Source organism: Ailuropoda melanoleuca, chromosome 7 (genome assembly GCF_002007445.2).
Source record: "Ailuropoda melanoleuca isolate Jingjing chromosome 7, ASM200744v2, whole genome shotgun sequence".
NCBI classification, from domain to species: Eukaryota; Metazoa; Chordata; class Mammalia; order Carnivora; family Ursidae; genus Ailuropoda; species Ailuropoda melanoleuca.
This window is the reverse complement of record NC_048224.1, coordinates 125,399,451-125,411,898: the sequence shown is the minus strand read 5'-3', so window position 1 is coordinate 125,411,898 and position 12,448 is coordinate 125,399,451. Positions and strand designations below refer to the sequence as shown.

The following is a 12,448-nucleotide window of genomic DNA, read 5'->3' as shown; positions in this document are numbered from 1 at the left end:
TGAAGCCTGACAGCGCTTAACTTTAACATGAATCAAAAGATGTCACTCACAAGACCTTGCTCCCAGTTGTCCCACCGCCTTCCTTACAATTGGACAAGTATAATTTTGAATTTCTGGTGGTGTGCTACTTTGGATAATTAAAAAAAAATCTACGGCCTCAATGTGCTGAATAGGAGAATAGTACATTCTCGTTTGGAGGGAAGAGGGCCCTTAATTGTGGAACAAAGCAATTCCTTGTACGTTAGCCCTAAATAAATGTTTCTTTATTTCTGAAGTTGTGTGACCTCCTGTAGTGGTCTTTCTAGCACGTCAGGGAGCAGTCAGGAGTGAACTGTGGTTAGCAATGCACGCTTGTCTGTAAAGGCCTTTTAATAACAACGAGGAGCTCACTGCGTCTGTTGACTCCCCGGGAAGTCTGAGGTCACAAGCTTGGCTGGGGCACATGAGCTCAGATAATGAAGATGATTTTGCCCTTTTGAAACAAAGCCAGCAACTGTATGTACTTCATTATGCACTGTGGGTCATGTGCTAACAATGAGGGTTTCTCTAATACTAATCCCCCTAATGATGGCTTCTCCCAGCCCTTACAAACCCCACAAGGCCCCGTGGTTTGGCAAGCCAGACAGAATAAAGGCAGCACGGTGTTTGGCTTTTGAACTGAGTTCAAGGCAATTAAAGTTATGGGCTAAGGAGGAAAGGAGGGGTTTAGAAATACCGGTATAATAAGTAGTATGACTGCAGTACCCCGTAAATTAACTCAATTAGACAAAGCCTGATTTAACGGGGGAAAGATGGTGAGAAGCACTACCCTCATTAAATCTGGCTGTTAGAGGCGCTTCTAATGGCATTAAATTTGTTTTAGTTGTTTGAATCACATAAAATAGTCTGTGCGTGTGCATGCACACACGTGCACTCACGTGGGTTCTGCGATTTTTGCAAGTATTTTTTAAAGAGGAGAGGAATAGAACGCAAAACAAAACAGTATCAACTCATCCACCCCCAAAAGCAAAAATCAACTGAATGAACGCTCAAGGGCTCAAGAGTGGAAGACCAGGAGAAAGGCAGGCTAGAATCAGGGAGTGGAAAGCAAGAGGGAGTCCTCCTGCAGAGAAAGCCATGAGCCCTCTCGGGTGGGGGCTTGTGCTCGGCTGCCTGGGCTGTGGAATCCTGCCCGGAGCCCGTGCGCAGTTCCCCCGGGTCTGCATGACGGTGGACAGCCTGATGACCAAGGAGTGCTGCCCGTCGCTGGGTCTGGAGCCCGACAACGTATGTGGCTCCCACGAGGGCCGGGGCCAGTGCACGGAGGTGCAAGCTGACACCAGGCCCTGGAGCGGTCCTTATGTCCTACGGAACCAGGATGACCGAGAAGGTTGGCCAAGGAAGTTCTTCCACCGGACCTGCCGATGCACAGGTGAGGGAGGCGGGCAGACCCGGCCATGCCCTGAGCCAGGTGGGGAGGCACCAGCTGGGAAAGGATCCCCTTGTCAGGAAGAGCTGAGACTCTTAAAACTGTTAGACTAGGCTTTAAATGGCCAACCAAGTTTGTTTTTCACAGGCAGCGAACTGAGTCAGGCTGATGTCTTGGCTATATTTTTCACACCCTCTTGTACATGTAGTTATGGAAACCAAATGAATATTACATGGTTATGTGAACTCATGCCAACATGCCATTGGCTTGTTTGTTGGAGGGGGGAAGCTAACGAGCTCCAGAGTCAGCTTTGAAGCTCAGAGCAAGTCCTTTCAAGATGGATTCGGTGGCCTCCCCTTCTGAAATGGGCTTGCACTTGTGGCGGGGCGGGGGGTAGCCTTGGCATCCAGAAGACAGGCGTCCAAGGCAGGTGTTCGACGGTCTTAGCCTCAGCGTTTCTCATGTTTGGAACGGGTCTCAGGCAGAGTACATCTTGCTAGTTAAGGTTAGGGCTGGGTTGTCACTTTGCCACAGTCGGAGGGCTGTGGTGGAACAGCGTTCCTGCGATCTGGGGAGAGAGAGTCCTAAGATAACCATGGTTTTTTCTGCTCTTGCCTGGTTTGGATGTGGGCATTTCGACATTTGCTTGTGTCCCTCTTTCAGACTTTGGTCTCTTTTATGACTCATTTCTTTGAAACTTCTGTGCATTTCTTATGCCTCCAGCTCTTCTGAGCCTTCTCAAATCCTCTCCAGTAGCGCCTGTGTTCAGCAGCTATGCACAGTGGTGATAAACACTCAAAGGTTGGCAGGGCATTTGAAGCACAGAAAACACATGTGGCAACTTTAGCAAAGCCCTTGGCCGCTGTTCTACGGCAGCCAGCTGCATACCAAGTCTTCCTTTTTAAATTAATATTATTATTATTTTTTTGCTTACGTTCTCATGTGATGCCGGCACATAGGGAATACAGATAATTAGGCTATGTAGGGATATAAAAAGGTAAAATAAGGAAATGTACAAAGGACTGTGATGTCGATGTAGGAATGTTAGTTTTTTTGAACTTGTAAAAAATTCTGACCATATAATCATTTTGTGGTCATATTGTTAATTCTGAGACTCAAAGGAACTGTTAGCTTTGTGTTGGGTACTCGTGGCAAAAGTCTTAAATAGCGCCCTGAACATATACTATCCATTTTCTTTCTGAGCTAATTGAACATTTTCTTCTAGAGACATTATCTCATGGATTCTCCTGGCTTTTGTCTGAGTACCAGCAGGTTTCATATTACCTGTGTGATTGAAACCACTCTACACAATAACTTCTTTGTCTATGACTCAAAAATTCTTCTAGAACTTAGCCAAATCAATGATAGAGTGCTACCACTTACAACGGTTGAGCATCTCCATTTATGGAATCCTGGGGCAGAAGATATTAAAAAATCAGTTGTGACTCTTACCTTTTCTTATCATCATCTACTTTATATTTTTGACCTGGTTAGCAAGCTTGTTTGGTATTCTTTTGTTTTTCAAAGGTGAAGATGGAGAGAACAGAGAATGGTAGAATAGAGGGATCATTATAATCTCCTTTTCCAGAAGGCAGCCTTATAAATATTCCTCCAGAAGTGACAGGATGTTAGGGTCACAGTGACCTACTTCCTTACATAAAAGGGATTCCTGCTCCGAGGAGGATGGACATACACCTAGGAGGCAGTGGGTCAGAAAGAGGGTTTGGCCTGTGAGTCCGGACTGTTAAGGACATCAAATGTCTGTAGGCCAGTTCAAGGAACAGAGCTTTCTCCGTGTCTATGGTTTCCATTGGCAGCCATTGTCAAGGCCACGGCTGCTCCTGAGACCAACTGCAGCCTATGGCTCTCCTCCCCTCCTCCATGATTTGATCTGTGTAGACTCATTCAGGACCATTGCTCTTTCCATACCAACTCTGGATGGCTCCACTTATATTGGCTAAATGGTCTTATTCTTTGAGTCTCAGGGCATCAGACCAAGTCCTAGTTGCTGAGCTGGAAACCAAATTATTATAAACAGTAATCACCATTCTGTGATGTGTCATGTGTCCCAAAGGAAGACATAGGACCTTCATTCAGCTTATTCTCCCCCAAAGAGTGTGTTGATTGTCTTCCAAGGGTAGCTTTTCATGGTTTGGGAAGCAGTCTTCAGAATTTAAACCTGATCCCAAAACCTAAACGCAAAAGCCCTCCTCTCTGTTATCCTCACAATTTTTTGCAAATAGGCTTCCTAGGATTCTTCGAGGTCACCCAAAATTTACTAAGGAAGAGATGTAGTTTAGCTTCTGGAAACCAGACTATTGATGACCCTGAACTTTGTTAGTGCAATGGAAAAATAAACTGGCCATTTATCCATCAATGGACATTTAGATTGTTTCCACATCTTGGCTCTTGGGAATCGTGCTGCCATAAACATGGGAATGCTAATATCTCTATGAGATCCTGATTTCAGTTCTTTTGGATAAATATCCAGACGTGGAATTGCTGGATCATATGGTCGTTCTATTTTTAATTTTTGAGGAAGCTCCATATTGTGTTTTTCCATAGTGGCTGTGCCATTTTGCAATTCCACCAACAGTGCACAAGGGTTCCAGTTTCTCCACATTTGAGCCAAGTGGTATATACATCCAACTGCATACTATTCAGCCTTAAAGAAGAGGAGGAAATCGTACAGTATGTGACAACATGGGTGAACCTAAGCGGCATTATACTAAGGAAATACGTCAGACACAGAGAGACAAATAGGGCAGGATTCTACTTATATGAACTAAAATCAAATTCATAGAATCGAAGAGTGGAATGCTAGTTACCAGGGGCCAGGGAAGTGAGACAGAGAGAGTTAGTAATCAGTGCACAGAAAGTTTCAGTTAGGCAAGATGAATGAGCTCACAAGAGCTAATGTACAACATTGCACCTAGAGTTAACGATAATGTCTTTTACACTTGAAAATGTGTTAAGGGGATAGATCTCATGTTAAGTGTTCCAACTACAATAAAATAAAATAAAATAAAATAAAATAAAATAAAATAAAATAAAATAAAATAAAATAAAATAAAATACTCTATAGTCTTCAGGAGCTTGAAGTTGGTAAAAGATATTAACCTAACAAAGAGAAATAAAAACAAACTCTGGAGGGGAAACCCCCCTAATTGATGTGCTCAAATCCTCTGGGGAGAACTTCTCTATTCTCTGGAGGGATAAAATGGAAACCCCAAACCTACTGACCTTACTTGTCAGGAAGAGCTGAATTTCAGGAGACTTTGGCATTAACTCTTCACCTTATACGTCTCACTTGCCAGCTGGCATTCCTGAAAACATACCGGTTGCAGCTGTGTTTTTGGACTTTTGGAAAACGTGCAGACCAAATAGTTTTTGAACAGTTGTCAGAGAACTTCTTGTTTGTACAAGTGACTAAGTGCCTCCATTTTTCCAATCTCTGAAATGGGGATAATGATGAAACCGCACTTGTAAAATCTTTTTGAGCTCTGTAGATGAAAGGCTCTCTGTGAGTATGAAGTATTGTTATTAAAATAATAGAATCTCTAATTAAAAGGAATAGGCTATTTAGAGCTCCTTGTAAATTCACTAATCAGTGCTCTTTAAGCTTATTTAGTCTAATAGCTTTCTGAGGTTGAGCTGGTACAGTTCATGTAGGAACGTGCCCGGCTTGATCTCACTCCCTTTTCCATTGCTATCCCAGTCCTGAGTAGGTTTATGACCTTGTCTTTATAAATTTAAATTTTTGCCCAAGGACATACTCGATAGTAGATAGATTGGTATCTCGGGATCCTTTAGTTTTCTTTCTCTCTCCATTTTCCAGTAAGAAAATGCCATCTCTTCTAAGAGGCCCATCTTGTATTTTTTGGTGCTGTTATTGGTAGATTACGGGAATAAATGAACTCAGGTTAAGTTGATGTAGGGAACCACTAGGGAATCTAAATTAGAGAAATAAGCATTTTGTGTGCTGGGCTTCCATGTTGTGGCACTTTTCCATTGTTGGCAGCATTTTCATGAATTCTTTGGACCATGTTTAGAAGCTCCAAACATAAAAGGGGACTGGCTGCAGAGCTTTTGGACAGATCCTGGAAAAGGGATTTTTTTACATTTCTGGGTCATAGGTGAGCTCACATGCAGACAAATGCTTTCTTTTTTTAATTTATTGGGGTATAATTGATATATGATATTATCTTAGTTTCAGATGTGCAACACAGACGTCCGACATTGTATACACCGCATAGTAGAACTTCGTACCTAATCACGTTGACTATGTTCCTCACGTCGTCCATTACGTCCCCACGACTTATGTATTTTGTAACTTGAAGTTTGTACTTCTTAATCCCCTTCCCCCATTTTGCCTCCTTCCCCGCCCCAATTCTTTCTTCTTAGTCCTTCTCCGTTACTTTTCAGGGGCAAATAAAAGAAATGTCTTTGCTCAACGTAATTATGGAACCGCTCTGGTCTTCTGAGTCAGAATTAATCATTTTGTCTTTTGTCTTCTTTGGTGCTTGGTTTATTCTTCTGTTTTCACTTTTCCCCACAGTAAGACTTGGTGTCGGTGGCTCATTGCACACACGGCCTTCATCTCCTGGATGAAGACACTGTGCCTTATGTCTACCTGTATCTCCTAGTACCTCATGCCTTTTATTCCAGCATTCATGGATTCATTTTATCACCCACCCGACTGATGTTATTTAGCACCAGTGATGCTAGGCCCTTCAGGCCCAAAGCGGGGTGAGGGGGGGAAACATAATATGATTTTTAAGATGTCCACAGTATAGTGGATGAGGAAGACAGCATGAAAACAAGTACAACACTGCTTCTAAGTGGTATCTAGTAATAATAACAACACTTCACATAGAGCTGACTAGGTACCAGACACTATTCTAAGTGCTTAATATATTAACCTGCTTATTTTCCATAAGAACTCTGTAAAGTAGAACTCTTATCCCATTATGACAGATTTGGAGATGTGAAGTTCAAAGTTATAAAGCATGGCAACTTCTCTGAACATAACAAGCGGGAGCACAGAGGGAGGCAGGCTGAGTTTTGACTGCCCTTTACGCGGTAGGTGTTAATAAATTATCTGTTGAATAAACAAATGAGGGAGATAATTAGCCATCGATCATTTTGTTTCTAGCAATCAAAAATAATTGTGGTAAAGGAAGTGAAGGAATATTAAATCATGGCATAAGTTATGAATTACTCAATTTCAACAAAACTCAGAGACAAGTTTTATGCATTTAAATGTAGAAATGTACTAAGTTGCTTATTATAAAATTGAGGTGTGGTATTCGTCAGCATTTTGAAAGAGAGACTCACTCTTTTAATGCAAAGCTGTGGCTTTATAACCACCTCCAGTCATCTGGCTCTAGGTAAATGGCTGGAAGTTTGGGTATTTAGTATTCTTTGGATGTAGTTTTTCATTCGCTCTTCAAAAAATATTCTATTCCTGTAAAAACTGCCAGAGAAGATGATATGTTTTAATCAAAGGTGCTTTGAAACAGAGATACAATTTTAGTAGGTTCCCTGGGGGAAAACAACTCTGGATTTGATGTATACTATCTGACACTATAGTAGTTGCTCAATAAATATTTATAAATAATTTGTACTTAATAGTTTCACTCTAGTAATCCATGTAAATTTTAATGTTTAACTGAAACTATTCCAAACATGTTTCAGTCTTGGGACTAGCAGAATTTTTTCCTTTTAAGTATTTTTTACTTACATCGTCATGGGGTGTTAAAACGCAGACAGCTGCGGATAACTGAGCTGTGTGAGGATAGTTAGGATATTTCGTATGTTATGAGGAGCATAGAACCCAAATAAATTACCTTAAGAAAAATTCTTCCTACTCATGATATGTTTAATGACATTTCCTTTAACCATCAAAAAAATCCATTGGGTTAATAGAAAAGGAGGCCTGTGCATTTTCGTTTACATAATACAAATGCTAATAATTTTGTTTCATGCTATTGTAAAATTTTCTTTGTCTCTAGAAATTCAAATAATCCTCTCTCTACTATGGTCATAGTATTTTTTGCTTACCTCTGCTTTGGTATTTACAGTTTATTAAAACTATTTACAGGGCCTGTTTTTCCTTCTAATCCACCAGGATAGGGAGAAAGAGGCAGAAGGAATTTTATGTTTCTTGGATTATCTACCATATGCTTTACACTTCTTTGTTTTTAGTTAATTTTTCAAAAAATTTTCAGCTCTATCGAGGTATGACTGCACATGAAAGCGTACGATTTTTAAAGTGCGCAAGTGACTTGGTTTTCTATTTCTTTTATTCATTCAACAAATATTCATTTTGTATAAGGCCAAGACAGGCCTAGGCATGGGATAACTACCTTCCACTTGCCTGTATCTGAGACAAGTAGGTAATTACTGTTGGTGTGATAAATCCAACAGAGGGGGCATAGGAGGTGCCCGGAGAGCTCAGGGTAGGGGCATCTGACCTTGTCAGAGTCAAGAATGACCTTGTAGGCCACCTATCATGAGGCTGAAAACAGGAGTAGGTAACCCAGGCAAAGAGGGATTTAAGGAGATGATGAGGGAAAAGTGCTATGGGCTGAAGTGAGAGCCAGTAAAAAGGTCTGGGAGGAGGAGGAGGGGGAGGCCGGGGAGGGAGGCAGGGGAGTAGGAGGGGAGTATAGGTAGGGAAAGGAGGATGGAGAAGGGGGAGGGAGGAAGGCGCAAGGTGTTAGGGGAGGAGGAGGAGGAAGGGGGGAAGCAGGAAGGAGGAGGGGAGGAGGAGGTGAGGAGGGGGAGGTGGAAGAGAGGAGAGTTGGTCTCCCTCATTAATGCTTTATGTAACCCCTCTAATCCTCTGGGAGATGAGCATTACTATCCCCTTTTGCTTCAACTTTTTGCCTCGATAATATTTAAATGTTTACTCTTTAATTTATCACCACCTAGGGAATGAAGTGCTGGTCATACCAAAAGTAGTAACCAAGACTAAAAAGGGAAAAGTCCAGGACAAGCTGAAATAATGTGCACTTTAGATGCTAATCAGGAAGGTGCTTGGTTCCTATGACCAGTACTCCTTCCCTGGGTTGATAAAGCAGGGACATTTGTGCCAGAGCCGAAGCCCTGCAGTGATTTGCACTTCGTGATACCTTGGCAGCTAATTCACCTTTATGACCCGCCAGCCTCCGTTGATTTTATCTTACCTCTGTCTCCTTTGTGAAATAAACCAGCTTTTGTAATGTTAGATTTCACCTAAATTCCCGGAAATCAGCTTATTTATTTTGGTTCCACCTTGAGCTGGGTGTATATTCTCTTCCTTTTCTAAATCAATGAACCCCTGCCTCTGTGTGGGTCCTGTTCCATGTGCCACAGGATAGCAGGGCTCAGCAGCACGGCCAGCCAAGCCTGCTGTGCAGCCAGGGGGTGGGGGTGGGGGGAGGAAACAGAAACTTGTTCTCCCACAGTTCTGGAAGCCTGAAGTCCCAGGCCGAGGTGTCAGCAGGTTTGGATGCTTCTGAGCCCTCTCTCCTGCTTTCTCGGTGGCTGTCTTCTCCCTTGGTCTTTTCATCGTCTTTCCCCTGTGACTGTTAGTGTCCAAATTTCCTCCTCTTGTAAGGACACCAGTCATATTGGATTGGGGGGCCACCTAATGACCCCATTTTTAACTTCGTTACCTCTTTGAAGACCTCAGCTCCCAATACAGTCATATACTGAGGAACTGGGGGTTAGACTTCAACATACGAATTTTGAAGGGACGTGGTCCACACATGACAGCTTGTGATACCTTTCATATTGTGTCTTTGCTGGGAGTATTTCTAAGGAACCCTAGTGCTCCGTTCACTCAGAAATGCCAACATTTCAAGAGGAGAATAAGGGAAGGAATGTGGCTTTCTTTGCCTTCTTGCAAACACCTTCATCTTCTCCGTTCTATCCCAGAGTTCAAATTCAGACACTTCTTCCAAGTTACATACACTGACGCCCTCTTCCATCTCCCCCTCCCTTTTTTTTTTTCTTTTATAAATAAACTAGGACATTTCGCGGGCTACAACTGTGGAGGCTGCAAGTTTGGCTGGACCGGCCACGACTGCAATCAGAGGAGAGCCCCGGTTATCCGGAAAAATATCCATTCATTGACTGCTCAGGAGAGGGAGCAGTTCCTGGACGCCTTAGACCTGGCCAAGAACACGACACACCCCGACTACGTGATCACCACCCAGCACTGGCTCGGCCTGCTGGGGCCCAACGGGACCCAGCCCCAGATCGCCAACTGCAGCATTTATGATTTCTTTGTGTGGCTTCATTATTACTCCGTTAGAGATACATTATTAGGTGGGCTTTTTCCTTAGCCGAGGGTATATTATTATAGCTTGGGGCCGTGGGGGGACGGGTGCGGAAGTAATTTCAGGCAAGTTAATTAACAAGAGAGCAACCCCAGGAAGGGTTATGCTTATGAAAGTCGGAGGTTTATCAAATGCTGCTGAAAGCTGGGATGGGGCACATTCTACCCGTAGGTGGGCTGACATTTGGGGAAACGTTTTCTCCTGTCGTTGGCATTTTGGGTTCAAAGTCTAAACTCTGCACTATGAAGCTATTAATCTTCAAAGGTAAGAGTTGGTGAAGCGGAGGCAAATTCCTTTTGATTCCAGAAGAAAACATGTAGCCCTCCCTGACATTTTCCCTCAAATTAGAGGAATTAACCGAACACGTGCTAAAGCACATGAAACTTGGTGCAGAATCAGAGCGTTTGTGTGGAGAGCGCGCATCTCGTTACACCCGCGTGGGTTAGTCTGTAGACTTCTGGGTCCTCATTCACGGAGCCTGTAACATGGTGCAATGCTGCTGGGATTCTCAGGTTTGTTCGGAGTCGGATTGTCAAGGAAGAGCATAAGTTGCTCCGGCAATGGAGGCTTCCTCCTGAATTAGCCCTTTGAACCGTTACAGTGGATGCCTGGGGAAATGGTGCCCTGCCCATTCTAGATTCTGAACATCGGGGCCTGTGTAAGACTGGGAATGGGAGCTGTTTGTTAAGAACTTCATTAATCTAGTAGGACCAGCTACACCCTTGGATATTTCTCAGCCAGTGAAGACACCGACGTCCGCTCGCTCTAGGGGGATGTGAGTCCATTCCTGGTTCTACTCTGCGTATGGCTGTACCTATTATCCCCACCTTTGGGGCCCCTTGCTGGGGTCAGGGTGAATGAAGATGTCAAGCTCCCTTTGAATAGTCAGATTCTCATTGGAATTGTCTGTCCTTGTGTTTATCACTGGCTCCCCCTTGCTTGGTCTCACCTCATCATTTCGTTTGGGGAACATTAAGCTTTGTTCTGAATTAAAACATTAAAAAAGGTCTGCATAGCCCTCAGCTAGTAATAGCATGTCTTTCCTCAGCGTGAGTCCTTAAAAATCGTGCCTCTCCGCTAAGCATCTGTCTTTCTTTTTCGATAGATAAGGGGGCTCTTCTGGCTATAAACGTTTATGGTTTTCCTGTCATCACTTGGAGGAATTTTTGTTTTATGAGAGGGCTGTGTCCCAAGAGGGAAAGAAGACTATAGTTTCTGGTCATACCTAGGAATTAAATTTATATTCGTGTCTGTTCAGCTCTCTGAAGTTATTATAGGTATTTTGAAAGAGAACTAAAGTTAGCTAAAGTTTCTACATAACCATCAAAAGCTTTTATGAAAGTGGAAGAAGGATGGAATGGGCAGTAAGGGGGTCATTAAATTGCCCAGAGCTTTTCACTGAAATTGGCGGTTCCAGTGGCCAGCCAAATTGGTTTGAATGTATTTTTCTCTCTTCTAGTCCTGGAGACCATGCTTGTCAGCTAGTGGTTGTAACTGATGGATGGGGGAGGCAAAATCCATGGAAGTTCTTTTTGGTGACATAAATGCCTGAATTAGGACTAGGAGCTGTCCAAGTTGCTTTATTATTAATTAATCCCACCCTTGTAAATGAGTGCATTTGTAGGGAGTAGGTTAGAAAATGTCTTTGGAAAATATATTTCATTGAGGTCCTAATGACCTAATCCTTCCGATACTCTTATTTCATCTTAATAAAATGTTACTTAAAAATTAAATATTTGACCTGGACTCTCAAAGCTGAAATGACCTGAATGTGTCTGGATCTCTGTTGACAATCAAACTTTCAAGAGATGGAGAATTTACCCTAGAAATGCTAGTTTGCTTCTGAAATTGTTTTGTTGTTGCTGTTGTTGCTTTCAGAGCGATAAATGACAAAAACAAAAATTTTTTTTTTCAGTTAGAACAGCATGGTCTTACTGGCTCTGCAGACACATCCCACTGGGGTAAGGATTCTTATAAAAAAATTATATTCCATGAGCTTTAATATGTTTCCCATTTGCTTTAGGACCAGGGCGCCCATACAAGGCCATCGACTTCTCACACCAAGGACCTGCCTTCGTGACCTGGCATCGGTACCATTTGCTGTGGCTGGAAAGGGATCTCCAGGTTGGTTGAAACTATGCATTCGGTATTTTTAATTTTGCGTTTGGTCAAGACCCATCTCAGTCTTTGCTTTATATGCTTTCTTGTTGTATTTGATATTATGAGTTAAATAACTAGGCACGCCCTTTGCTTTTAGCAACTCATAGGCAATGAGTCCTTTGCTTTGCCCTACTGGAACTTTGCCACTGGGAGGAACGACTGTGACGTGTGTACGGACCAGCTGCTTGGGGCAGCAAGACAAGATGATCCAACTCTAATTAGTCAGAACTCAAGATTCTCCAGCTGGGAAATCGTCTGTGATAGGTAATGGTGCACGTGTACCTGCAATGGAAATCCAGAGACCATATTTTCTTACATTTGAGAGATGGAGAGGCACTTTGTATTTCTGTTTCTAATGCAGGCTGGGTTCTTTTTACATGTTTCTGAAAATGGTTTTCCTGAGGGAAGTGGGATTTCAAAAAAAATCTGAGCACTTTCATTTAAAAAAAAAAACCAGAGGCCTGGAAATCACACTTGTGAATCGAATGGGCTTGGTTATCATTTCTAGATCAACTGTTTTAAAAGGAGAAGTAGTTTCTGCGTTCAGCCAAAC

At 42.7% G+C, this 12,448-nt stretch overlaps 1 protein-coding gene across 1 annotated transcript in view; it reads left to right on the top strand.

The window, feature by feature from the left end:
* Positions 1–1,101: 1,101 nt before the first annotated feature.
* DCT (dopachrome tautomerase) overlaps positions 1,102–12,448 on the top strand; it is a 33,034-nt gene continuing 21,687 nt past the window's right edge. Inside the window, exons 1-4 of the mRNA XM_002918642.4 lie at positions 1,102–1,411; positions 9,425–9,724; positions 11,759–11,859; positions 11,993–12,159. Of these exons, the coding sequence (XP_002918688.1) occupies positions 1,117–1,411; positions 9,425–9,724; positions 11,759–11,859; positions 11,993–12,159 (863 nt within the window). The 5' untranslated portion in view covers positions 1,102–1,116. The remainder of the gene's footprint in view (positions 1,412–9,424; positions 9,725–11,758; positions 11,860–11,992; positions 12,160–12,448) is intronic.